The sequence below is a fragment of the Tursiops truncatus genome, chromosome 20, assembly GCF_011762595.2.
Source record: "Tursiops truncatus isolate mTurTru1 chromosome 20, mTurTru1.mat.Y, whole genome shotgun sequence".
In the NCBI taxonomy this organism is placed as follows: domain Eukaryota; kingdom Metazoa; phylum Chordata; class Mammalia; order Artiodactyla; family Delphinidae; genus Tursiops; species Tursiops truncatus.
The window spans coordinates 40,487,391-40,514,984 of NC_047053.1; the positions used below are offsets into that span (position 1 = coordinate 40,487,391).

The 27,594-nt window shown below is 53.7% G+C and overlaps 1 protein-coding gene and 1 long non-coding RNA gene across 9 annotated transcripts; one reads left to right on the forward strand and one right to left on the reverse strand.

Annotated features, from left to right (window-relative positions):
• Window positions 1-812: 812 nt before the first annotated feature.
• On the reverse strand, window positions 813-15,302 carry UBTF (upstream binding transcription factor). Of its 7 annotated transcripts, none has more exons than XM_033848460.2 (21): window positions 15,162-15,302; window positions 12,086-12,210; window positions 10,408-10,583; window positions 9,765-9,848; window positions 9,512-9,667; window positions 7,071-7,135; window positions 6,689-6,809; window positions 6,196-6,306; window positions 5,716-5,849; window positions 5,420-5,561; window positions 5,099-5,140; window positions 4,854-4,967; window positions 4,598-4,753; window positions 4,084-4,218; window positions 3,717-3,827; window positions 3,223-3,311; window positions 2,930-3,119; window positions 2,087-2,134; window positions 1,904-1,975; window positions 1,663-1,806; window positions 813-1,577 (listed from the first exon to the last, which is right to left on the reverse strand). In XM_033848460.2, the coding sequence occupies exons 2-21, from the start codon at window positions 12,141-12,143 to the stop codon at window positions 1,452-1,454; spliced, it is 2,274 nt and encodes a 757-aa protein (XP_033704351.1). In that variant the 5' UTR covers window positions 12,144-12,210; window positions 15,162-15,302; the 3' UTR covers window positions 813-1,451. The 7 variants fall into 7 exon arrangements, with proteins under 7 accessions (XP_033704351.1, XP_033704349.1, XP_033704350.1 ...); XM_033848458.2 differs by lacking the exon at window positions 15,162-15,302 and adding an exon at window positions 14,705-14,849; XM_033848459.2 differs by lacking the exon at window positions 15,162-15,302 and adding an exon at window positions 13,379-13,517.
• LOC141277280 (uncharacterized) lies at window positions 15,298-26,569 on the forward strand. 2 transcript variants are annotated; one of them, XR_012328369.1, is made up of 2 exons: window positions 15,298-17,232; window positions 17,328-26,569. It is a non-coding gene; the product is annotated as an uncharacterized lncRNA (long non-coding RNA). The 2 variants fall into 2 exon arrangements; XR_012328370.1 differs by having other exon boundaries at window positions 20,943-26,569.
• Window positions 26,570-27,594: the final 1,025 nt, after the last annotated feature.

Consider the following 27,594-nt stretch of genomic DNA (forward strand, 5'->3'; position numbering starts at 1 on the left):
AAACCCACAGAGGCAAGGTGGCTTGGCTTATGAAGAATCTGGGAATCAGGTACCAAAACGAGGGGGATGGCTGGGAAGGCTTAGGAGGACAGCTTGCAAAAGCAGCTTTTGCAGACCTCTTCCCAAAGCTGTGGATTTGGGGAGGTGGGGCGGGGAAGGGAGCACACCTGAGAAATCAAAGGAAACAGGCGTGGGGCAGCTGCAGGAGATGCAGGGGGAAAGACAGGAGGGATGTGTAAGTTAAGAGCTTCCAACACATTTCTTGAAGGCCAGGTTCAGGGCCCAGGGTGGCTGGGTGACCCCTCAGATGAGCTGCAGGGGCCTTTCCCACCAAATCAAAGCTTTAAGCTTCACCTGGTCCGTTCCCCCTCCCCACAGTCCTGCTGGGTACTGGAGACTAGCAGTAGCTCCAATGACCCTGCCAGAGGGAAACCAGTACAGGAAACATCAGAGTGGCTTCAGTACACCCCCCCAAATTGAATTAGAGATCAAGCAAAGCAGAAGATATGGAGAAAGGGGCCACCCCGGCCCATCCCCACCAGGATCAACGTCTCCCTGGCCCTCACCAACCCTTTTACCAGTTTCATACACTGAGGTGGGCGCCCCCTTCTCTCTTACACGCACAAATGCACATGTGCCTTTGCACACCCACAGGTGCACCCATGCTACGTATAGGCCGCACACGCACACGCACGCACACACACACGCGCACATACGCTTTTCCATACGCATCAAGACCGTTTTAAAAAAGTCCCAAACCTACCCCCTAAACCCTCCCTCTCCCAGAAATGACAACAGAGACGGCAGCCGAGGTCGGTAGGAAACGTCTCGTTGACAGCTCAGAGCTTAAAAAAAAAAAATATATACACATATATAAAAAACACTTCTGCCCCCTCCCCGCCGTGAGTGGGTCCAGGCAGCTCCTTCCCGCAGGGGGCAGGAGAGGGCCATGGGGCAGTGCCTATTTTCCCATAGGCGCCCGCCCCTCCTCTCCCATGTTCCCTGCCTCCAGTTCCAACGTAGGGGTCCAGGCTGCAAGCCCCTCTGGAAAGAAAGGGGTCTTTCCCAAGCTTCCACCCTCCCTTGGGTTGGGCTGCAGGTGTAGGGGGCCTCACTGAACTCTTTGGGGCCCACCCCCCCATCCCACTCCCAGGTCCATTGTCCATGCTGGAACCGCAAGTGCAGAGGGGGGTGGGCTGGGCCGGTCCAGTGGTGGCTCAGTCTGATGGTTGTGCTCCCTGGAAGGCCCCCCAGGGCTGATGTCTCTGAGGCCGAAGAGTTCTGGCCTGGGCGCCTCCAGTGCCTCCCCCCACCGTATTTTGTTTTTTTTTTTAAAAAAAAAAAAAAAAAGGAAAGAAAGAAAGTGGGGGAGGCCAAGGGGCAGGGGACAGAACATGGGGGAGAAACAAAGGTGGTCAGTCGGGGAGGGGAGCCCCGGGTGGGGCTGAGCCTCAGTTGGAGTCAGAGTCCGAGGAGTCCCCCGAGGAGGAGGAGCTGGAGCTGCTGCCCTCGGACTCGTTGTCCTCATCCTCGTCGTCGTCCTCGTCGTCGTCCTCGTCGTCGTCGTCCTCCTCGTTCTGCGAGGCAAGGAGTGTGCAGTCACCAGGTGGCCGTCCTGGCGGGGCCCCACTCTCCCCTCCCACTGGGCCCCGTCCATCCCACCTCATCCCCATCCTCGCTCTCATCCTCGCTGCTGGATTCGGAGGAGTCCCCCCCGTCCTCAGAGGAGTCCCCGTTCTCATCATCTTCCTCCTCCTCCTCCTCCTCCTCCTCCTCTTCATCCTCTTCATCGTCATCCTCAGACTCCTTGGAGGGACGGAAGCGCATCAGTGGTCCCTGCCACACCACTCCGGGCACCGCGGACCCCCCGCTCCCGGTCCCGCTTCTGAGAGGGGCTCCTTACCGACTTAGACTGCAGGGTCGTCCGGCTGGACTTGGGGTTCGGGCCTCGCAGCTTGGTCATGCTCTTACGTTTCTGTAGGAGAGGATGGGGACGTGGGCAAAGGGAGCAGCCGTGAGTTCTAAACACCCACCGCCCCGCCCAAGTTCCCTCCTTATCCCAACACCAGCCCGCTCCCAGACTCACATTCGAGATGTACTCTTTATATGCTGCACGGTCCTGGGGAGACAGACTCTGTGGGAGACAGAGAAGGAGGTGAGGGTTGGAACATGACCCAAACCACTGCTGACTGAGCATGCTGGCCAAGTGCCAGGCAGTGGGCTGAGCACTGCCCACCATCCCACCTTCGCCCATCCCAGTCTCCCCATACCTTGGGTCTCTGCAGAGAACCCCAGGGACCTGAGAACACAGCTCAGTGTTTCTGCTTAAGATGCCCTGAAGCCTTTTCTAAGCTACCCTGTCCTAGGACTGTTGGTTTTCACGTCTGTCCTGTTACTCTACCCAAATGGAGGTGCCAGATTCAGGGTCTTCCTCAGCTCAGAGAAGCCCCTCACGATGACTTCCATAGCCTGGCTGCATCACTCCTCCCCAGAAGCCAAGTCCAGAGCCACTGCCAATGCAGTGGGGCTCACCAGACTTCTGAAACACTTAAACCCTGCTAATTTCCTGGGTCCTTGGCCAACCTGCCTGGGTGGCCGGGGAGGACACCAGTGACTCTCCCCACTTTACAGATCTGACTGCTCAAGCAAGGCACAGAAAGGAAGCTCAGAGGCTAGGGGCTGAGCCAGAGTCTAGGAAAGGTCCCCTGGTCCCAGCTGGAGGGAGGAAAAGGCAGTCTGATTTGGATTGTCCCACTCACTAGCTGTGTGACCTTGGCTAAGTTACTTAACCTCTCTGAGCCTTGGTTCCCTTATCTTTGATAGTAATCATTACCCTGAAAGACTGCTGGGACACTGAATGAAATCATGAATGCAGACCAGCCACCACGATGCTTCCGTCTTCCTTCCTAGGGTCCCCCGGGCCTCTCACCTTGACCCAGAGGTCCAGGTGCACTTTGTACTGCTTCTGCTGCTCCTCGGCCTGCTTTTTGTAGTGCTCCTTCTGGCTCTGGGAGATGCGCTGCCAGCGGCTGCCAATCTCCACCATGCGCTCCTTCAGTGGCAGGTGGTTCAGCTGCCCATTGGACAGAAGCTCCTGGGAGAACTTCTGGTAACCGTTCCTGGGAGGCGGGGGTGTTGCAGGGAAGGTCAGGAGACCAACCAAGCGGCCGTCCTGCCCTGACCCTCCCCATCCCTAGGGTGAACTCCAGCCCCCGGACTCACATGGGAGGCTTCTTGGGTTCTCCCTGGAACTTCATCTTCTTGGATGAGTTTGCAGCAGCCGGGGGCGCCCGCCTCTCACTCAGCTCTCTCTATGGGGACACCCGGAAAGGTCACACTCACCCTCCCGCCTGCCCCATGCCATCTGACTCTCCTTTGGTGTACCAGGAAGGAGGAGAAACTGAGGCACAGCCAAGGAGCAACTTCCTAACAACTCACACCTGTGTCAGACCGGCACTGCCGTCTGAAAGTGCTTTCATGACTGCACTCACACGACTAGCATCACTGCCCTCGTTTCAGTGATGCGTCACTGAGGCTCACACGAGGAAGTTAAGAGACTTACTTAGGGTCACACAACCCAAGCCGGGACTTCTGGCTCCAAGTCCCACGCAGTGAGGAAAGCCGCCCACCCAGGAGGGTGCTCCTGAGTTTTAAGTGGAGAGAGGTGCCCCAGCTCCATCCTGCCCCACCGCGCTAACCAGAAGCCCTCTTTCTACCTCGTATCGCTTTTGGTCTTCGGCCGCCTTCTTGATCCACATTAGTTTCTCCTTCTTTTCCATGTTGTTCCAAGTCATCTCCATGGCTTTCAAGGCCTTCTCCCGGTCGTTCTGGGGACAGACAGGGGTGTCAGCTGTGGGAAGGGTCACCTAGGGCTGGAGCGGGTCTGCATGGGCGGTGGCAGAACAACCCCTTTCCTATGAAATTAATAATAAAGCAACTACTTATCCAGAAAAAAAAAAGAAAGAAAAAGAAAATGGAAAAAGCAGAAAAACAACACACACACACACACCCCCGCCAAAAGAAAGAAAAAGAAAAGAAAGAAAAGAAAACACCCCGAACAACCCCTTTCCCACTGCCTGCCACCTTGAAGCGGGCCAGGTAGTCGCCGATGACACTCTGTTGCCAGATCTCCTCGGCTCTTTTGGGCGACTCTGGCAGCTTGCCCGGCTTCCTCTCTGACTGGGCCTTCAGTGCGGCCTCCCGGGCCTTGTACTTGGCCTGCGGAGGGGCGGCAGAGGCGTCAGCCTTCCGGCCACCCCCAGGGGGCGCACGTGGCTCGTCCGTCCAGCAGTTGAAGGCTCTCCCCGCCACCGCCACCGGCAAGGGTGGGGTGAGCAGAGGCGTGGGCCAGTGCAGATGTCTCCGGCCTGGGGCACAAGCCGCCCAGCGGCCCTTCTCCCCAGGGAGCTCACAGCCCACAGCTGACAGCTTCCCGCCTTCCGGCTCGCTGGGTTCCCAGCCCCACCATCTGCGCCCAGGCACCCTTGCGGCTCACACCCCACACACACCTGGGGCGGGGTGAGGAAGTACGGCTAGCCCCCAGGGGAGAAGCAGCCCAGACTCTGCCCGGCAGCCCCTCCGGTCTTGCAAGCCTGACCTTTTTCTTCTCTGACAGGTCGTTCCACATGCGGGCCAGCAGGCGGGTCAGCTCGCTCTCTGAAAGCTCAGGCCGCTCTTCCTGCAGCTGCCGCCGCTTTTCTTCCGAGAAGATGAACATGGCTGACACGGGCCTCTTGGGCTTCTCCGAGCCACCCTTGTAGATGTGCAAAGAGGGTCGGGGTCCACGGGGTGCTCACGGGGAGCCCTGCCTCCCCCCCTCCCCCAGGACCTGCTTGGTCGTGCCCCCTGCCCACCTTGCCCCCTTCCTGGGAGGGCTTCTTGGAGGCTGGGCTGGTGGCTTGCTTCTTGTTGATGTTCAACATCTTCTCCTCCCCCAGGACCCGCTGCTGTTCCTCCTCAGGCAGGCTCTGCTTGGGGAGAAGGGGCACCATGGGGCTGAATGTCTGGTCCCCAGGCTGCTTCCTGGTTGTCTTAAGGGCGCTGCTCACCAATTCCCCGGCCTCTCTCTGCCCGCTGCCCTCCCGAAAGGAACACTCACCTCTAGAAAACGGAGCAGTTCCACCTCATAATCTTTCTTTTTCTGGGGAAGGAAGGGGAGTCGGGGTCAGTACGGGGGCAGCCTCACGGGAGGGGGACAAACAGTAGCCCTCAGCAGACCTTCCAGAGCCTGGACAGGGCCTAGTCTCCCTCCATAGATGGCAAGCGCGAGGCCCGAGAATCTGCCTGGATCAGCCCAGATGCTAAACCTAGCACAACACCATGTCTGAAGCAGGTGCCCAGGGGTCAGACCTCATGCTTCAAAACCCCAGGGCCCTCCAGGAGTCCTCCCTCTCCAGGGCTGGCCCCTGCCACAGCTCACCTGGTCGCACTTCTTGTGGTAGGCGTCCTTCTCCTTCTGGGACAGCAGCTTCCACTGCTGGCTGCACAGCACCATGCGCTCTGTGCTGGGCACGTCCTTCATGTTGGCCATCAGCTCTGCGCAGTACAGCGAGTAGCTGTTCCTGTCACAACCGGCAGCAAGGGAGGAGCGGCCCTGTGAGCGACCTGGGAGGCCCAGGGCGGCAGCCCCCTCACTTCCAGAGCCTGGGCTGAGGCCCTTCCCCAGCCCGGCTCCCTAGTTGCCCACTCGCCCACCCAGCCCAGGGCAGCGCTCACGGAGGTGGCTTGGTGGGTCGCCCGTCAAACTTGTCCTTGAGCTGGCGTTCGGCCTTGGTGAGGGTGGACTTGGTGATGCCCTCCTCACTGATGTTGAGCTCGGGGTGCTTCTGGATATAGTCACGCATAATCTCCTGCAGAGTGAGGCGGGGGGGGGGATGGAGGGCAACGGGGTGTGGGGTTAGCTGGGGCCGGGGGGGTGGGGGAGAGCCGCTGGGAAGGGGAGGCAGGGAGCAAAGCTGGGGGGTGGCCGCGTGTCTGCTGTGTCACCCGAGACGTGGTGCCCTGCCCTGCCCTAGCCTGAGATCTCATGGGGGGGGGCGGGGCGGGGAAGGTAGGGGCAGAGGTGAGGGGCCCGAAGGCCCCTCCCTCAGCGGTAGGACGGGGAGAGACCGCCTGCCGCAGAGTGCGGAGGCCGCAGAGTCAGAGGGCAGAGGCTCGTGAAGAGCCGGGCGGGGAGGAGCGCAGCGGAAGCCTAACCTCGTACTCCTTCCGCTGCTCCAGGGCCTTATGAATCCATTTCAGCCTCTTTTTGTCCGAGAGCTGAGACCACTGCTTCCCCAGGGAGTCCTTCACCTCCTTCGTAGTGGCCTGCAAACCAAAAGCCGTCAGACACACACAGGCAGCCAGGGGCAAGGGGGGAGGGGCAGGGGAGGGGGACACAGAGGCCCCCGCCCCCTCAGGCCACAGGAGGTCACGAGAGTGTCCCCCACAGGCCAGGAGGGGAAGGCAGAGAGGCGGCGGGGGTGGGGTGGGGTGGGGCGGGGGGTCCCGCCTGGGTGCAAAGGGACAGGCTCACACACGCACACATGCACACACTCGCACGCCAGCTGGCCCAGGCCCTGTCCATGCAGCCCACCCCTGGGGAGGGGCCTCCTCTCCTGCTCCCCTGCACCGTGCCCGGCCGATCTGGCGCGGCTCCCCCTTGCCACTACCGTGCGCCCTCCCTGCCACCCCCTGGCCGGACACTCACGTCTGGCCGCACTTTGAGGTACACCTTCTTCTCGTGGGTGTACCACAGCTGCTGGGGGGTTTTGGGCTTCTCAGGGATGTCCGACTTCTTGGCGTTCTGGATTAGGTCTGGGTGATCCTCCCTAGCCAGGGCACGGGGAGCAACAGTCAATGCGGGGAGGGGATCCTGCCAGGGCAGACCCAAGCTAGCTGCCCCACCCACCCAGGCTCCTTGGCCTATCAGCTGGCCTATCTGCTCCGGTCCCTCCCCTTGAGCCTAAGCCATTAGGGTCTACAGGTGACCCATCCCTCTTCCGTGCCTCAAGTGCCAGGTTCTGGCCATTGCTACCCTCTCCTGCCGCACCCAGCACCCTGTGGCCCTCCTCTGGGCTCCACTGCCTTACCTGAATCGGGCGAGGTTTCGCTCAAACTCCTGTTTCTCCCTCTGGAAGTCCTGAATATATTTCATCTGGGGGGAGGAGGTGACGGGGTCATCCACAACCCAAGGCCTGAGCTACAAAACCCACTAAGTCCTCCTTGCTAGCTATTCTGCCTCCCAGTTGGTGATGTATACAGAGGATGTCACGAGCAGGAAAGGGATGGCGGTCTGCCTTCCAGCGGGCTGAGGATGGGGAACTCAACCGTAGCCCAGACAGCGGGAGCCACAGGGGTCTCCCAGAACACATCCTACATCCTATCCCCTCCCTTTAAGAAAGGGAAAGAGTCCCAGGAAGGGGACATGGCATTATCCAGTCACACAGTAAGCAGCGACAGGGCTGGGACTCCCCACAACACTACCCCTCTGCCCTTCCCCAACGCCAGGACACTCCCAGGGAGAGTCAGGAGAAGATGTAGGCCTTGCTCCTGTCGCGCTCTCCTCCCGTGTCTGGGGCAGCTAATAGTAATCTGCCCCCTCAGAGGTGGCCCACAGGGCAAGTGGCAGGCTGAGTCCTGCTCCAAAGGGAGATCGCATTGAAGGGAACCCAGAGTGAATTCCTGTATCTGGATTCTTTCCCCCCATCTGCTACCTTTGGGTCCCTGGCTGTCCTTGGCGATCCTGACACCATCCCCACCCCCACCCCCTTCCTCAGTCATTGCCACCTTCCCTGCCTCTGATCCCTTCTTCCAGGCTCCTGGCTCTTTGGCTCCTTGAGCCCTCCCTCCCCCAGCCCCGTCATTCTCCTTTGCTGTTTGGCTTCCCTTCCTTCGCCTGCACCGGCTTCTACCAGCCTGGTCCTCCCTTCCCACCATCCCACCTCCAGCCCGGTATCCTTCCTGCCTCTCCACACCCCTCACTCTGACTTCCTTTCCAGCCTGTCTCTTTCCCTTCCTCATCTACATCCTGTCCTGGCTCCCACTCAATGTCCATCTTTCCTTTATCCCTCTTCTTCCCAGATTCACAAATGAGTTAGCACTGGAGGAGGCCAGGGTCTCAAACTGATTGAGCGCAACCCCTGCCTCTCATCAGGCGCAAGAAGCGAGGCAGCTCCACCTCCCTCCAAGGTTCCCGCAGAAAACCGGGAGCAGAACCCAGCCTGCTCAGCCCCTGTCGCAGCCCTCCTCACACAAGACAGCAGGTTTGACAGCCGGAAGGCACCACCCAGACCAGGCTCACTCTCCACACCTCAGATCAAGACCAGGCCGGAAGGACTGAAGTAACTTACCGAAGGGCACATACACAGCGATTCAGCAGTAGCCAGGAGAACAGGCTCAAGGCCTGTGTCCCCTGGGCCGGCACTCTGTCCACTCTACCACGGAGTTTCTTCTATCCCTCCCTGAACCTGAGACCCTCTGCCTCTCCCTCCCACCCCGTGGAAATGTCTCGGTGTTATGTGTACAGTCAGTTCTGTGACGGCCCCATCGTAGGGGTCAAGAATAGCTCCAGCGATTCATACTCCGGCTTGGCTCAAGCAGTAGTTGCAGACAGCCGGATCTGCCCAGCCAAGCTAGCTCCTTTTCTGGGTACAGAACAGGCCACGTGAGCCCGAAGCCAGGGTGTGCAGACCAGGAAGAGGGCTACTCCCAGCGCTGGTGCCCTCCCGGGAGCTGGCTGCCTGCAACTCTGTGTCCTCTCCCAGCAAATAAATGTGCCCTCTTGTCTCTCCTGCTGCCCCTTGCCAACATCTCTCCCTGACTCCATCTCGCCACGTAGCATCTCCTCTGTGTGTGGGTCTCTCTCCCCACCCCACCTCACTCGTGTCCCAGCTGCAGTGCTTTGCTGTCTACCTCTGCAAGGTACCGCATGATCTCACTGTGCTGTGTCCACCCCTGCCTGGGAGGCTGGGCAGCCCCTGCCCAAGGTTAACGGGCTTGAGGGTCTGGGAGAGCGTGAGGCCACGAGGGACAATGTGTGCAAGGGGAAGCCCGCCCATGTAACCTGTGGACGTGGCAGTGGGAAAAGCACTAGGCAGGGAACCTGAACACTAAACCGGAGTCCTGGGACACGATACCCTCCTGCACCCCCGTTCATTGCCCACAAAATCAGGAGAACCCAGTCTCCCGGGGTTACCTCTACAAGCATCAAACGAGACCATGTGGGGAAATAGCAGAAGTGAACAGCTCTGCAGGCCTAACAGTGAGGACGTGTGTGTGAAAGAACACTACGGGTTTTGCCTGCCTCCGTCAGGGTTACACCTGCAGCAGTGCCCACGCCGGACAGCATGTGGGCCTGGGAGAGGGTGATCAGGTGTGGCTGCCCAAGGCCCTACCCTGCTCAGCTGACCCACCCATGCCCCTGATGCCAGGTCCCTTGGTCTAAGCCCTCACCACCCCCAACAGATGACCTACACCATATCAGCTGCTCCCGGCCTCTTCCCTCCCCGCACCTTGGTCCCCCTCCCCCCACCTTCTTCTTCTCCGGCAGCTCTTTGTATTTCTTGGACAGAATCTTGGTCAGGTCCAGGTTGCTCATCTCGGGGTGGAGTTTTGCGTACTTGGCCCGCTTCTCCATGAAAAAGCGGAAATAAGGGGTCAGGGGCTTCTTTGGGAAGTCCGGGTGTTTCTGGAAGGAGGGACAAGGACATGGTCAAGGTGAGACACTGGCCGTTCTTTGGACCTTGCCTCTCCAAACCTTTGTGCTCCTTCTCATGGAAACTCACCTTGAGTTTTTTGCCTTTGTAAGGGTTTTTAACGTGTTCCTGAGCATCGAGGATCAATTCTGTCAACGTACGGAACTTCCTCACCTGGAGGAAGAAGGGAGGTGAGTGGAAGGGGAAGTTCCGAAGAGGGGGACACCACCCAGGAACGAAGCCTTGTTTCCCAACGGGCCTTTTTTACTTTCCACTAGACTGAAGTTATCAAAGGAGGAGGGCAGGGGCCGACAGTGACACAACTCAGGCAGCCCTGACACCCAGGCAGACACCCAGGCACTGGTCTGTGCTTACTACAGAGGCCCAGGCAGTCAGTACACAGCACAGGACAGCAACAAGGCGACCGCCTGACCTCGAAATGGTTGTTCATGTCAGCACCTCATTCAAACAGCTCAGGCAACAGACGCTCTAAGACGGTAAGTATTCAAGGCCACACAGCTAGAAAGTGGCAGAACTGAGAAGTCTTGGCCAGTGCTGTCAACCGTGCCACCTCCCGAAATGCACAAGGGCGACCACAAGAGCACCTTGCCTAGTCTCTTTCCTTCCTGTTTATAGACTTCTGTTCCATCTCCTCCACCAGGAAGATTGAGGCAAGGGTAAGTGTAGATGTGTGTTTGAATGTGTCAGGAAGCATGTGGGGGGGATCCGTTACCTCGTTAGAAATCTCCACCCATTTGAGCTTGCACATGTCTCCAGAAAAGTCTTTAAATGCTACTTTTTCCCAGTCCATATGTGACTCGGTGGTTTTGAACTTGGAGCTGTCATTGGATGGAAGGTTGTTCTTCATGCATTCCAGCAAAGTCAGCATGTCTTCCTGGGACCAGCGGTCTGGGGAAGGGTAAGAAAAGCCATCATGCCTAGCTCATGCCAGCCCCCATCTGCTCCCCAGTCCTTAAGCACTCAACCCTTCCTTCCCAGAGCATCCCAGACCCTGAGTATTTCCCATCTGAAGGCATACACAAGACATGGCCTGGCCTTAAGGAAAAGCCATGGCCATACGGATTAGAGTGGGGACTCCAGTCCAGACAGCATCAGGCCTAGAAACCCAGACCTGGACTCCAGTCTGGCTTACTTCAAAGCTATTATCATTTCTAACACGCCAGCCTGACACGAGTTACAGTTTACTGTAGCGAAGTGGGGGGAAAGGACGCTACAGTGATTTGGGACACTGCTGGAGAACAGCTAGCTTATCGGAGAAGGAAGGGAAGGAGGGAGGCAACACATCTAAACGTGAAGCTAAATTCAATCCAAGTTCTAGGTGGCTACCCTAAATGTGCAGACGGAGGAGGGGGTGTGGGCAGTAAGGAGAACCCGTGCTGTTGTTTCTCTCCAGCAGAGCTAGAAACTAGCGTTAGAGGCGTGAGTATTCCACCATCCTACCCCTCCTCTCAAAGAGGACCAAAGGAGAATTTGGGGTAAGTAAACCAATGGTAGAACCATATAGAGCAGCTGTGAGGCAAGGCAGGCAGGTGGGCAAACGCTCCCAGGGCCCTGCTCCAGGGAGACACCGCCCCTCTGCTCCCTCCCCTAGAATTCTGAGTTGTCTTCTCAGCCCAACTCCCCATGCAGGCAGAAAACGGAGTCTGGACCAGCTATTTCCAGCCACTGAAAGGTAGCTCCAGTGAGGCCTCTCTGGAGGGTGGCTACCCTGGAAAGTAAGCTGGGAGGACAGCTATCCAAGGCTAGGAGTCAAAAGGGCTCTTGTATTTACATCTGGTAACCTGGGCCAGGGTTTCCACAGATGGGTCACATGAACCCATAATCCTCTCTCTTCTCAATGTCCCACAGGCATTGCCAGATGCTCAGATTCATCCTACCCCCTGCCACCCTACACACTGGATCCCCACTGGGTGGGGTAGGGTGTAGTTATTTATCTTTGAGGCCTCAAGCCATCAAAACACCCTTTCTCTCCAACCTGCCTCACCAAAAACTGTCCTCTTCATAACAATAAAGAACCTGAAAAGCCTCCCCAATCCCTCTCATCTCCCCCTTCCTCCACATTCCTCATCTTCCCTCCCGTTCCAGAACACTGTTGGGGACACACTAGAGCTGACTGGGAACCCCAGAAGGAAGACTTGCATATGCCTCCTTCTCCTCCTCTGACGTGGGGGTAATGGAGTGTGAAAAATACAGTTTATAGGTTCAAGGCCAAATAATTTGGGTTTAGCCAAACCCCCAGTGTAAGGGATGTTTGACACTCAAGCCGCTCTCTCCCGTATCATTTCAGAGAATGCAGACTGGAGAAAACCTTTAGAAGGGGAGTGGGCCTTGCAGACCTACGTGAGAAAAGAGGATTTAAGTTAAAGAGCCCTGAAGGTCGGGGCTCCTACCTTGGCCTTTGGGGGCGGCCATTTCCAGGTCTGTGGGGCAGTCGGCTTCTCCGTTCATTCTCCAGCCGTCCAGCCACCTCCTCGGTCGTGCTGGCCAGGCAAGCCGGGGTCAAAGCCACCTCACCCTTTAGAAGAGACACCAGTCCCCATTCAGGCGGGCTGAGAGGTGGGGGACTGTCTATCCCTCCCTCCCCCAAAGGGGAGGGGAACATAAGCCCACACTCTCAGAGAAACCCAGCCAAGACTCTAGGAGGCTTAATGAGTTGGTGGGGGTGGGAGTGCGCTCCTCCTCTACCTCCTAACCACGCACCCCCCGCCCCCCAGCCCCTACAGCCCCGCTCCTCGGCGTGCGCCCTCCCCTGCCCACGCGAGAGACTGCTCCCAGCTCCCGCGTGCAGCTATAGCACCCGCCCTCCGCCCTCCTTCCCCCACCCCGGCCAAAAAAAAAAAAAAAAAAAAAAAAAAACTCCTCCTCTTCTGTGCGCCCCGCCCCGGGGAGGCCCCAGGCTGCAGGGCGGGGGAGGAGGAAGGGCGGGTAAAGGGCGCGCGCGGCCGCGGAAGCGGGCACGCGCTGTAGTCTCCTCCTCCCGCTCCCCCCCGGCCGGTTCCCCCCGCCTCCGCAACCCGGCGGGGACCCGGACGCAGCGCAGCCGCCGCCGGCCCCGGAGCGCAGCGGCCGCATCGCCCCCGGGGACCGGATCCGGATTCCCGCCGCCCTCCCCCTCGGGCTCCCGACGCCGTCCCCGCCCGCCTGGGCGGGCGAGCAGCCGGAGAGAAGCGGCCTGGCCTGCCCCCCGCCCCCGAGCCACCCACCCCGGCCAGAGGCGCCGCCACCGCCCAGCCACCCCGACGCTCACGGAGGAGCCCGGCGCAGAGGCGCGACCACGGCGGGAACCACCGCCTCCTCCCCCGAGCCTGCGGCCCAGCCCCGCCGGCGCCCCCGCCCCGGCCTCCGGGGAGCCGAGCCAAGGAGAGGGCGGGAGGACGGCGGCCGGGAGGCGGGGGAGCAGCGCTCACCGGCCCCGCCGCCCCCTCCGGCGGCCGGAGAGAACTGCGCCTGCCGGCTCGGAGAAGCGCGGGCTCCTCCGCCTGCGGCCGGGGCTCGGCTCGGGCCTCGCTTCCTGCCCTCCCCTCCCCCGGTTCTCGGCGTCCTCTCCAGTGCCCTGGTCCTCTCTCGCCCAGTCCCCTGCCCGGAGGTCGCCCCGGGTCTCCTCCGGGTGTCCACCGCACCCACGGCTCGCTCCCCGCCGCCCGGCCCCGACCCCGGCGCGCGTCCTCAGCCGCCTCGGTTACCCGGCGCAGCGCGGCCTCCGGGCTTCCCGCTCCGGCGGCTCCCTCCCCGGCTCTGAGCGGCGGCGCCCTCCCCCGCTCGGCCGGGCACAGCCGCAGCTCCCTCCCGCGGCGGCAGCGGCTCCTCCTCCGGGCGCGGCGGCGGCGGCGGCGCTGGGGCGGCGGCTGCTGCTGCTGCTGTGGCGGCGGCGGCTGTGGCTGCTGCCTGCTGCTCCTCGCGGCGAAAAGCACAAAGCACAGCGCCCTCCGCCTGCAGGCAGCCCGCCCGCCGCCCGCCCGCCGGCCCCGGCCTCAGCTCGCACACCCCCCGCCGCCGCCGCAGCCTCCGCCGCCGGAGCGGGGAGGAGGAGGGAGAAAGGAGGAGGAGCGGGAGGGGGGGCGGGAGAAGCGGGGCAGCGAGCGCGTCCTTCCCCGTAGAGCGCACACCGACCCCCGGGGAGCGAGCGCCAGCCCGCCCGCCTCGCCGGCTCCGCTCCCTCCCACAGCCTGCCCGGGCGGGCTCCGCGGGGGGCAGCTGGGAGGAGGGGCGGGAGCTGGGGGGACCCGGGCGGCCGAGGCGGAGGGAAGGAAGGAGGGGAGGGGGGTGGTGGTGGTGGTGGTGGTGGTGGTAGTGGTGGTGGCGGCGGCGGCGGCTGCCGCCGCCGGGGAGGGGGGGGGCCGGGGCAGGGAGACACGCAGCCGCCCGGATGGCGGCGGGGCTCGGAGCCGAGGCAGGCGGGCGGGCGGGCGCCGAGAGCGACCTCGCCAGACCCGCGGGGGAACTAACAGGCTCGGCCGGCGCGGGAGGGAGGGCGCGAGGTGCGGCCGCAGAGAGGGTGCCCGGAGGGCCCCCAGGCGGCCGTGGAGGCTCAGGGGTCGGCTGCAGCCCTGCTCCGGAGCTCTCTCCCCAGTCTTCCCAGCTCAGATTCGGGCTTCCACTCCAGCCCTCATACGCTCCCCTCGCCCGCCTCGCTGAGCGGGCGGTCCGCGCCCACCCTTATCCCCAGAGCGTAGCCACCGGCTCGGGGCGCACGCACGCCGATCGCGGCGCCAGGCTTCGGCGCCTGCCTCGCGGTCGCCTAGCTGCCGAGCAGCACACACACGAAACTTTCAAAAAAATTATCCCTACAAAATATCCTCCTTGCTAATTAAAATAAAAAGTCTCCTTTGCTCCTTAAACCCCGCAAACGGCGAGGGGGCGACGGGCTCCGGCGGAGGAGCCTCTCTGGGAGCTGGTTCAATCCAGCCCGGCATGGCTCCCCAGGCCTGCCCGGGCGCATGGAGATCGGCGCCGCCACCACTCTCAGCAACCCCTCTCCCCCGAAATCGGCGGCGCCGGGGCTCACTTACCGAGCGTGTGAATGGGAGCGCGGGCCAGGGGCACCTTAGGGGTGCGGCGGGCCGAAGAGCCGAGCCGCAGCTCCGCCGCAGCCGACGCCGGGGCAGCAAGTCGCCAGACAAAGCCCGAGATGGCGAAGCGGAGCGACGGCTAATGGCGAGCCCCACGCGCCGCGCTCCGCCCGCCCCGCTCCGCCCGCCCGCCCGCCTCGGCGCAGCGCAGCGCCGCTCCGAGCGCTCGCCCGTCAGAGCCGCCTCGGCGCCGCCGCCGCCTCCCGGGCCACCCGGGCCTCGCCTGGCCCCTCCGCCTCCTCCGGGCGGCTTAGCCTCACCCCTTCCCTCCCACCGCGCTGGGGGCTGCACGAAAATAAAAAAAAAAGAAAAGGAAAAATGCTTTTTTTTTTTTTTTCCTTTGGTAGGGCGGGCGTGTTGAGACTTTTGGATCTTTTTGCCCCCAGCTCGCACTCACCTGCGGAGCCGCCGGGAGGGCTGGGGGTGGGGGCGCGCGGGGCTGGAGCCGGCAAGCGCGGGTTGAAAGCTAGCCAAGCTCTGCAGCGCCCGACCCGGGCGTATACGCCGCCGCCAGTCCCCGCAGAGAAATCGTCCTCCTACCCCCGCCTCCATCGCTCTGCGTTTCTCTTCCAATCAGCCGATCGCTTGGCGGCTCCTCCATTCTCCGGCCAAGCCCGATGCCTAGAGCGAGCTCCACTCCTCCATCTGCTCGCCCGGCTCCTCGCTCCCCTGCCGCGGCCGGCGAGACGACGTGGGGACGGAGGGGGATTTGCGAGGGAACCTGCGGCTTCCCGGTCCCATTGCTCCCTCCCCGCTGCCTCCTGCTTCTCTCCTGCGTCTTTCCAACTCTCCCCTGTCGCCACTGGTGTGTGTCTGAGTGTGTGCGCGCTTTTTTTTTTTTTTATTGCTCTTTGCTTTTGCAACCCTGGAGCCAAGTGGCGGGGGGATAGAAAGGGGGGGTGTTACCAAAAAGAAAAAAAAAAAAGCAAGCAAGAAGCTCTTAGGTTTGTAACACATTGGAAAACCGGGGGAGTACCCCGCCTCGTCCGATCTCGGAGCCCCGCGAGGGCCTTCCGGGTTTCAGAGCGAGCCTCACGCTATTCTCAATGCCCCTCACCTCCTTCGGGTTTAGGGTCCGAGGAGTCCGAGCAAATAATTCTCCCCCTGGGCCGTAGCAAGGGGGTGTCAGGGTGAGAGTTGGGGGCATTTCTCAAGAAGCAAAACCATCCCTCCCACCCCAGCTTCGGTAGCTGGGCCGGAGTCCGGGTTGAGAGCAAAAATCCTGGTTGGTTTAGGCGAAGAGGATTCCGGGGCAAAGTCGGAGCCGCGAGACCGCGCTTCGAGCATCTCCCCTTCGGTCTCTGCCTCCTGTCCCTTGCCTGCTCCCCGTTTAATTTTTTTTTTTTTTTTTTTTTTTTTTTTTGCCCCCTCGCCTTTAATCTAATTTCTTCCAACTCCACCTTTGTTGTTAACCGGCGTCACGCCCGGACTAGCCAATCCCCGCCACGCAATCAGCTTGTCAAAAAGGCTCGGCCAGCCCTGGGAAAACAGGCCGCGGGCACTGCCCCCCCAACCCTACCCCCCGCCCCCCGCACGGCGGCGGCGGCGGCGGGGAGCCGCGAGGGGAGCCTTGCACCCCGGCCTCGCCGCCCGAGCCGCAGCGGGGCAGCCTCCTCGTAGGTTTCCGCTCTCCACCATCCTGAGGGCCAGGGATTTTAGGGCCTGGGCGGGGATCGAAAGGCCTGGGCGGGACCACCATCTACCCTCCCATTGCTGTCGGCTGTGGTTGTCTGTCTCTGCCTCTCCTCCTCCGAGGAAGGTTCATCTGGACGCAGGAAGCCAGAAGACAGTCTGAAGAACGCCTGCTTCCAATCGGCGAGCCTACGGCTTGGGCCATCGCTCCGGGGGCAGAGCCATTGCTCCCGGGTCCCGGAATGCCAGTCTACCACACCAACACTGCTACGGCCCACATCTCGACCAGCTGGATCACCGGCCCCTTTGGACTCTCCCCTGGCACACAGCCTTCTCCATCCTCACACAACAGCCTCGCTGCTGCTGTAATTCCTCTTGTCTCCTGGGAGAAATGAGATTCCTTTCCCAGGACTTCCATAGCCCACATCTGCCACGTTTCACAAACAAGGAGGAAAATCCTGTCAAGGTCTGGTGTGTCTGGATTTTTCAGTGGGTAGGGCATGTAGGAGGGGCCGATTTACCTTGATGCTATTGAAGCTTACGCTTCAGGGCTCCTCATCGCAGGGCCTGTTCAAGGCCCTGTCCTTAATTTTGATTCATCATTTGGTATTATTTCTGAGTCTCCCCCTCCCTTCCAATTGTACAAGTTTCAGCCCCACAAACCCAGCTCTGCCCTTGGAACCTACAGAGTGCATTTTGTGTAGGACCAAGACATCTCACACCGCACTTCGAGCCTGCAGGGACTGACTTTCTTGTTTTGACTGGGAAACAGCAAAGGGTTTGGAGTCAGAAGTCCCAGCTTCCGAGCTTCTCGGCTTCCCAACCTTCTTAACAGTGTGAGTTTGATTGAATCTCTTAACCTCATCTGATCCCAGTTTCCTTGTCTATAAAATTAAAATAGCAATCCTATGTTCTCTGCTTTCCTCGCCAGGGGCTGGAGGGTCGAGTGAGATGATATATGTAAAACTGTAAAATACTCCACAATGTCACTTGCGATGTTTACAATGAGACTTAGACCCCAAGAAAGTTCCAAGTCTTCCACACACAGATCTGGAGTCCAGGTGTCCTGGCTCCTGGCCCTGAACTTCTTGGCTGGGCCAAGGGGCCTTTCGGTAAAGGGCTTTGGAATAAAACAGGATGAACATGAATCATAAGAATGATAATAATAATTATTATTTTTAATTAATTAATTTATTTTGGCTGCATTGGGTGTTCGTTGCTGTGCGTGGGGCTTTCTCTAGTTGCGGTGAGTGGGGGCTACTCTTCATTGGGTTGCGTGGGCTTCTCATTGCAGTGGCTTCTCTTGTTGCGTGCAGAGCACAGGCTCTAGGTGCGCGGGCTTCATTAGTTGTGGCATGTGGGCTCAGTAGTTGTGGCTCGCGGGCTTTAGAGCGCAGTCTCTGTAGTTGTGGCCCGTGGGCTTAGTTGCTCTGCGCCACGTGGGATCTTCCCAGACCGGGGCACGAACCCGTGTCCCCTGCATTGGCAGGCGGATTCTTAACCACTGCACCACCAGGGAAGCCCAAGAATGATAATTATTGATTTTTCATTTCTTGGGCAGCAAAAATCATAGCTGGCACTTTTCCCACTTGGAAACCAATTGGCTTGTTTTACGTCTATTGTGTCTCTGGTGAGGTCAGGAGTCTAGGACTTGGGCTATGGGCCAGAGCATGAGGGAACCTACCCTTGGTCTTTTTTATATGCCGCCTCTCCCAATTCACTTCCCCCTCCCTCCCAGTTTTCTGCCCTGTGCCTTGAAGCAGAGCCTCAGCATTCCACAACCCCAGCCAGGCTGGTGACAAGGCATAATCCTAGTTACTCATTCTCCACTTGGCCCCAGCCTTTCCTTGGGTTGCCAGTATCCCAGCACTAGCTCATATAAAACCCCTACTGTGCCTGGAATGCATTAACCAAAGTGTGGCACTTAAATTCCTAGTGTACATGGAGTAATTTTAGATAGTATACAGATGAATATATTGTTTTCAAAGTTATGTATTATAATGCGTATTTGGAAATGCATTTTTTTTTAAAATTTAAGATAGTGACGTAAACCTGCTTCTTTTTTGGGGGGAGCTACTGTCCCTCATTTATTTTTTTCTTTTTTATTGAGGTGTAACTTACAGATAATGAAGTGTACACATCTTAAGAGTACAGCTTGATGCATTTTTACCTATGTATACATAGTTTACTTGTTACATATATGTATGTATATATATTCATGCATACATATACATATATGTATAATGTAACTACCACCCTGATCAAGATATTGAATATTTCTAGCATTGAGCAAGCTCACTCTAAGTCAATATTCCCCTCCAAATGTCACCAGTATTCTGACCTATTGCCATAAGATAAGTTTAGCCTGTTTTCGGAGTTCATATGCATGGAATCATTCAGTATGTATTCTTTTACATCTAACCTCTTTCACTCAACATTATGTCTAAGATTAATTTATGATGTTGCACGTAATACTGGTTCATGCCTTTTCATTGCTATGTAGTATTCCACTGTATAAATATACCACAATTTATTCTTTCTACTTCTAATGGGCATATGGGTTGTTTCCAGTTTTTGACTACTATGAATAAAACAGCTTCAAACCTTCTTGTGCCTATATTTTGGTGGATATATGCATTCATTCCTCCTGGGTGTATTTCTAGGAGTGGATTCCTATATCATAGGCTTTAAATATATCAGACATTATTTGATACTGCCAAGTAGTGTTGTCAGTGTTTTTGGATTTTGGTCATTCTAAGAAGTGTGTGGTGACATCTCATTGTTTTAATTTGCAATTCCTTAAGGGCATATGATGTTGGATATCTTCTCATATGCTTAGTCGCCATCCATATATCTTTTTTGGTGAGATGTCTGTTCAGATCTTTTGCCCAGTTTTTCAATCAGGTTGTTTTCTTTTTTTTTGGCTTGCCATGCAGCATGTGGGACCTTAGTTCCCCGACCAGGGATTGAACTGCCAGGGAAGTCCTGACTTTGTTTGTTTTCTTATTGTTGGGTTTTAAGAGTTCTTTGTATATTTTGGCTAACAGTCCTTTATCAGAGGTGTCTTTTGCAAATATTTTCTCCCAGTTTGTGGCTTGTCTTCTCATCCTCTTGACTTTGTCTTTCTCAGAGCAGAAGTTTTTTATTTTAATAAATTCCAGTTTATCAGGGATGTCTTTCATGCCTTTGGTGTTGTATCTAAAACGCCTCCACCATACCCAGGGTCGCCTAGGATTTTTCCTATGTTATCTTCTGGGAGTTTTGTGATTTTTCCTATGTTATCTTCTGGGAGTTTTGTGATTTTTCCTGTGTTATCTTCTGGGAGTTTTATAGTTTTGTGATTTAGATTTAGGTATATATGATCCATGTGGGGTTAATTTTTCGTGAAGGATATAAGATCTATATCTAGATTGATTTTTAAATTTTTTGCATGTGGATGTCCAGTTGTTCCAGCAGCTTTTTTTTTTTTTTTTTGGCTGTGCCACGCAGCTTGCGGAACCTTAGTTCCCCTGACCGGGCATTGAACCTGGGCCCACGGCAGAGAAGGTGCCCAGTCTTAACCACTGGACCACTACGGAATTCCCCAGCACCATTTGTTGAAAAGACTATCTTTGCCACATTGTATCGCCTTTGCTCCTTTGTCGAAGATCAGTTGATTATATGTATGTGGATCTATTTCCGGGCTCTCTATTATATTCCATTGATCTATTTGTCTATTCTTTCACCCATACCACACTGTCTTGATTACTGTAGCTTTATACACATCTTGAAGTTGAGTAGTGTCATTCCTTGAACTTTGTTCTTCTCCTTCAATATTGTATTGCCCATTCTGGGTCTTTTGCCTCTCCACGTAAACTTTAGAATCAGTTTGTTGATGTCCACAAAATAACTTGATGGAATTTTGATTGGGATTGCTTTGAATCTGTAGATCAAAATGACAAGAACTGATGTCTTTTTTTTTTTTTTTTGGCTGCATTGGGTCTCCGTTGCTACACGTGGGCTTTCTCTAGTTGCGGTGAGCGGTGCGCGGGCTTCTCATTGCGGTGGCTTCTCTTGTTGCGGAGCATGGGCTCTAGGTGTGCGGGCTTCGGTAGTTGTGGCATGCAGGCTCAGTTGCTCCTTGGCATGTGGGATCTTCCTGGCCCAGGGATCGAACCCGTGTCCCCTGCATTGGCAGGTGGATTCTTAACCACTGTGCCACCAGGGAAGTCCAGAACTAATGGCTTGAAAATATTAAGTTTTCCTATTCATGAACATAGACATTTCTCCATTTATTTAGTTCTTCTTTGATATTTTTCATCAGAGTTTTGTAATCTTCTTCATATAGTTCTTATACATATTTTGTTAGATTTATACTTAAGTATTTCTTTTCTTTTTTTATTTTTGAGTGCTAATGTAAATAACACTGTGTTTTTTATTTCAAATTCCTCTTGTTCATTGCTGATATATAGGAAAGCAATTGACTTTTGTACATTAACCTTGTGTCCTGTAACCTTGCTATAATCATTTATTAATTCCAGGAGTGTTTTTTGGTTGATTCTTTCAGATTTTCTACATAGATGATTGCGTCATCTGCAAAAAAAGACAGCCTTATTTCTTTCCTCCTAATCTGTGCTTCTTTCTTCCTAAACTTTCCTTTTCTTTTCCTTTCTTTTCTCCTTATTGCATTAGCTAGGATTTCCAGTACGAGGTTGAAAAGCAGTGGTGAGAGAGAACATACCTACCATGTTCCTGATCTTAGTGGGAAAGCGTCAAGATACGCACCATTAAGTATGTTCGCTGTACCTTGTTTGTTGATCTTTATCAAACTGAGGAGCATACTCTATTCCTAGCATGCTGAGAGTTTTTATGATGAATGGGTATTGAATTTTGTCAAATGCTTTTCCTGCCTCGATTGATACAATCATGTGACTTTTCTTCTTTAGCCAGTTGATGTGATGGATTACATTAATTGATTTTCAACTATTGAACCAGCTTTGCATATCTGGAATAAATCCTACTTGGTTGTGGTGTATAGTTCTTTTTATACATTGTTGAATTTGATTAGCTAATATTTTGTTGAGAATTTTTGCATCTATATTCATGAGAGATATTGATCTGTAGTTTTTTCTTTTTCTTGTAATGTCTTTGGTTTTGGTATTAGGGTAATGCTGGCCTCGTAGAATTAGTTAGGAAGTACAGTTATCCCTTGGTAACCACAGGGGCTTGGTTCCAAGACCCCTGCAGATACCAAAATCCACAGATACTCAAGTCCCTTATATAAAATGGCTTAGTATTTGCATATATCCTATGTACATCCTCCCATATACTTTAAATCACCTCTAGATTACTTATAATACCTAATACAATGTAGCCGCTATGTAAATAGTTGAAAATACAATGTAAATGCTGCATGAATACTTGCCAGCACACAGCAAATGCAAGTTTTGGTTTTGGGAGCTTTCTGGAAAAAATTTTTTTGGAATATTTTCAATCCACAGTTAGTTGAACCTGCAGATGTGGAACCTGAGGATACAAAGAGTTGACTGCTTCTATCTTCTGGAAGAGACTGTAGAGAATTGTTATAATTTCTTTCTTAATTTTTTTTTTGTGGTACGCGGGCCTCTCACTGTTGTGGCCTCTCCCGTTGTGGAGCACAGGCTGCGGACGCGCAGGCTCAGCGGCCATGGCTCGCGGACCCAGCCGCTCCGCGGCACGTGGGATCTTCCCGGACCGGGGCACGAACCCGTGTCCCCTGCATCGGCACGCAGACTCTCAACCACCGCGCCACCAGGGAAGCCCTTTCTTAAATGTTTGATAGAAATCACCAGTGACCCAGCTGGGCCTGGTGCTTCTTGTTTTAGGAGGTTACTAATTATTAATTCAATTTCTTTAACAGATAAAGACGCATTCAGATTTCTTCTTGTGTGGATTTTGGCAGATTGTATTTTTTAAGGAATTGGTCCATTTCATCTAAGTTGTCAAATTTGTAGGCATAGAGCTGTTTATAATATTTCTGTATTATCCTTTTAATGTATATGAGAGCTATAGTTATGTCCCCTCTTTCATTTCTGATATTAGCAATGTGTGTCTTCTTTTTCTTAGTTACCCTGGCTAGAAGCTTATCAATTTTGTTGATCTTTTCAAAGAACCCGCTTTTGCTTTTGTTGATTTTCTCTACTGATTTCCTGTTTTCAACTTCATTGATTTCAGCTCTGATTTTTATGATTTCTTTTCTTCTGTTTAATTTGCATTTAATTTGCTCTTTTTGTTCTTGTTTCCTAAAGTGGAAGTTTAGATTATTGATTTTGGATCTTTCTTCTTTCTGATACTATATGCACGTGGTGATATAAATTTCCCTGCAAGCAATGTTTTTGCTACATCTTACAAATTTTGATAAGTAGTATTTTTGTTTTCATTCATTGCAAAATATTTTTAAATTTCTCTTGAAATTTCTTCTTTGACCCATGTGTTATTTAGAAGTGTGCGCTTTATCTCTAAGTATTTTGGGATTTTCAAGCTATCTTTCTGTTGTTGACTTTTACTTTAATTCCATTGTGTTCTGAGGGAAGACATTGTATGATTTCGGTTTTTTTTAATTATAAATTTATTTATTTGTTTATGTTTGGCTGCATTGGGTCTTCGTTGCTGTGCAAGGGCTTTTTCTAGTTGTGGTGAGTGGGGACTACTCTTTGTTGCGGTGTGCAGGCTTCTCTTGTTGCGGAGCACAGGCTCTAGGCGTGCAGGCTTCAGTAGTTGTGGCACGCGGGCTCAGTAGTTGTGGCTCAAGGGCTCTAGAGCGCAGGCTCGGTAGTTGTGGCGCATGGGCTTAGTTGCTCCACGGCATGTGGGATCTTCCTGGACCAGGGCTCGAACCCGTGTCCCTTGCATTGGCAGGTGGATTCTTAACCACTGTGCCACCAGGGAAGTCCCTTTTATTTTATATCTATACAAGATGATGGATGCTCACTAAATTTATTGTGGTAATCATTTCATGATGCATGTAAGTCAAATCATTATACTGTACACTTCATCTTTGATATACTAGTCATTTAATTCTGTTACGGACATAAGTTATACTCTGTATGATTTCAGTTCTTTTACATTTGTTAAGGTTTTTTATGGCCTAGAATATGGTCTGTTTTGGTGAGTGATCCATGTGCAGTTGAAGGGAATGTGTATTTTGCTATTGTTGCTTGGAATGTTCTACAACTGTAACCTAGGTCAAGTAAGTTGATGGTGCTCTTCAGGGGTTCTGTATCCTTAATAATTTCCTCTCTACCTGTTCTGTGGATTATCGAGAGAGTAGTTGTAGTTTCCTACTGTACCTGTGGATTTATCTGTTTCTCCTTTCAGTCCCATCAGTTTTTGCTTCATGTATTTGAAGCTCTGTTAAAAAATTATATATGCTCTATTAAAAAACTATATATGTGGAAATGAGTGTTCACATATAAATATATCTGGAGGAAAACACTCTAAATTATTAACAATGGTTACTGGGGTGGGGGTGGGGTATTGGAGGCTTTTATTCTCTATGTTAAATAGTTCTGTAATTTTAAGTGTTTTATAGTATACATGTATTCTTTTTGAAATTTGAAAATATACAGACATGTTTTAAGGGAAAGAGAAAGATGATTGCATGGCTGCAAACGTGTCCTCCTAGCCTGGGCTAGCTTGGAAAAAAGTCAGCTGGGTGCTCTCTGTCCCATTCCTGCCAAGCTCCCAGACCATGGCTTCAACCTACTGCTTCTGCTTGCTTACCAGCCCTTCCTTCCTCACTTCCTGTCATCTGGCTTTGGGCCCAGGTGCCTGGGAAAGAAACAATTTTTTGAGGTCACCATGTGGCCTGCCAACCCAGCAGGCTTTCCACCATGTGACTTGGCTTTGCTGAGCAAATTTCACCCACTTCATCTTCAGATTATTTCTCAATGTTTTCCATTTTCCAGACTCTTATTCTCTCAAGATATCCCCCCTTTCTCATCACTGGGCCAGCTCTTACTTTTCCCTCAGGAATCAGAGTAAATGTCTCGAGGAATCCTTGCCAAACCTCAGCCGGCCTCTGCTCCCAGCACTCCCTGCAGAATTACGCATCATTCTTGTTGAACGCCTGGCTCCCACGCAGACTGGAAGTCCTATGAGAATTGGAGCTATGTCCACCTGCCTCTGCTATTGACTCACCTACATGGAAGGATTCCCAATTTTCCTCTTTGCAGCCAACCTCTCCTGTATACAGCTCCCAGGTGAATCACTTTCATCACGTCATCCCCAGTTCTAGAACCTGCAGTGACTTGCTGGTGCCTATTGAATCAAACCCAAACTCTTCCTCTTGTGTATATTTAATGACATCAACATTAAAGATTTCTGTTCAACGAGGTGGACAAAGTTAAGAGAGAGATGACAAAATGGGAGAATATTTTTGCAACATCCAAAACCAACATAGATTCTTCCAGATCTCTTGCAAATCAACCTCCAAAAAGGCATCAATAGAAATATGATCCAATGATGTAAAAAGACTTTATATAAGAGGAAACGTTAAAGACTAATCACCAAGTGCAAAGATGCTCAAACTCTTTGGTGATCAGACAAATGCAAATAAAACAACAGTGAGGGGGCTTCCCTGGTGGCTCAGTGATTGAGAGTCTGCCTGCCAATGCAGTGGACACAGGTTCGTGCCCGGGTCTGGGAAGATCCCACATGCCGCAGAGCGGCTGGGCCCGTGAGTCATGGCCGCTGAGCCTGCGCGTCTGGAGCCTGTGCTCCGCAGCGGGAGAGGCCACAACAGTGAGAGGCCCGCGTACCGCAAAAAAAACCCCCAAAAAACAGTGAGATAATACCTCAGTCGGGGTAGGAAAAATCAGACAGCTGGATAATATCAATCATATGGGAATATAGGAACCTCCTGCTCTGTGTGTGGGAGTGTGGCCTGGTGCAGACATAGCGGAGAAAAATATGGCTGTACTTAGTCAAATGAAGACAGATGTATTTATACCCTATGACCTAGCAAGTCCACTCCTGGCTTCTACATTTATAACTCAGAGAGATTCTCACTAGATCCATAAGAGGACAAGGCTGAGGATGTGCGTTGCAGCATTGCTTACTGCAGGGGAGTTGGGTGCAGTCAGATGTCCCTCCCTGGGAGAGTGAAGAGGCCAAAGGTGGGGAATGCCCCCATGGAGCACCCCACAGCAATTAAAGCAACTCTGTTCCTGGCTGGATCCAACTCAGGGCAACCTGGCTGGATCTTAAAGCCACAGTGCTGGGTGCAAAGAGGACGAACAGTGCAAGGCCTAGAACACAGTGCTGGTAATGTATAGAAATACATTAGAATATGTATTAGAATACATTAGAATAATGTAGAATAATACATTAGAATACACTGTAATGTCAGGCCATTCAAGATGGCTGTTCTCTTGCTCTGTGTACATCCCCTGCCCGACAGGTGCCTGCTTCACCTATACCCTACGCACATGACTGACCTTCCTATGTACTTGCCCCAGGCCCAGCTAGTGATAGCTTATCAAAGGGGTGGTGAGGGGCGTGCCTCTCTGCTGCTTTCCCTGGTAACTAATGAGCCAACCTGATGTCAGTTCCCCCTGTATGTGGCAGTCTCCCGTTCCCTTAGGGAGCGAAGACTGCCACCACGTCCTGTCTGCCGTACATGGTGAGGTGTCGCTCCAGGACCCTGCTTCACACATGTAGGCTCCCGCATCCATTAAACCATCGATGTGTCTATTGCTGACTCTGGGCTCTTTCTTGGGTCTCGAAGCTGGGCAAGCACAGGGCTTGTAGGCCTGTGGGGTACAGCCCAACACACACATACCCGCTGAAACCAACCAAAAAGAGGCATTCTGAGAAATTTAGTTATGGATTGAATGCTAATTTTGCAAATTTTTTGCTCATTTTGTTGGGTGTGACAATGGCACTGCAGTTGGGTTCAAAAATGATCAGTGCTGGGGGGACGCATAGCTGAAAGGTATAAGGGTGAAATGGCATGACGTATGAAATTTACTTTCAAGTATTTAGTTCAGCAGAGGGAAAAAAGAGAAAGTGTATTTTAAGCAAAGATTTAAGTAAGATTTTAAGGCAAAATCTTGATAATTTCTGCATCTGGGAGATGAGTATATGGTGGTTTGTTGTACTATTGTCTCTACTTTTGTGTATGTATTAAAATTCATAATAAAACTTAAAACAATATCAATGATACATATTTTCAAGACTATGTTCACACAAAAAGATACACATTAAACATGTGAGAGTGACCACCTATGGAGGGGAAAGAAAATAGGAGGGAATAGAAAATGAGGACAAAGGGGAAGGAAGGACAGAAGGAAGGAAATAAGAACGGTCAACGAAAATCCACTCTGGACTGAGGAGGATGATTAACTTAACCCTTTGCACCTAAAGTCCAAAAGAAGGAGGAAAGAAATTGATATCCCCTATACCTCTACCACCGTGGCATTTTAATTTTTTCCATCTAAGCCTCTAACCTTCATTCCTGTGCCCACCATACTTTTCCACAAGGCTGTCACCATGACAGTCACATCACTGCGTGCTTCCCTTAGGAATAGGAATGCACTTTTTCTTTTTTAATTAATTAATTTATTTATTTTTAAGTTTTTTGGGGGGCTGTGTTGGGTCCCGTTGCTGCGCAAAGTCTTTCTTTTTCTAGTTGCGGCAAGCAGGGGCTACTCTTCACTGTGATGCCCAGGCTTCTCATTGTGGTGGCTTCTCCTGTTGCGGAGCACAGGCTCTAGGCATGCAGGCTTCAGTAGTTGTGACACGCAGGCTCAGTAGTTGTGGCACACGGGCTTAGTTGCTCTGCGGCATGTGGGACCTTCCCGGACCAGGGATCAAACCCGTGTTCCCTGCATTGCCAGGCGGATTCTTAACCACTGCGCCACGAGGGAAATCCTAGGAATGCACTTTTGCTTACTCAGTGCCAGCACTGGGCTAGGACCCACTGGTGTGTGATCTCAATTCATCCGCTCAGTAACATTATGAGGTAAGTACCGTGTCCTGACCTCCATTTTACAGATGCAGAAAACTGAGCTCAGGAATGTGGTTCTTAGCTGGAATTTCAAATATCTCGGCCTCAGATGCCCAGGATCACGTGATTGCACCAAGCGGATCCAATCACTTCTTCATCATCATCGTTGTTTTTAGGGCCTGCCTAAGGGTCCATTATATTGATGTCGGGTAATTCACTGTAATTTACTAAC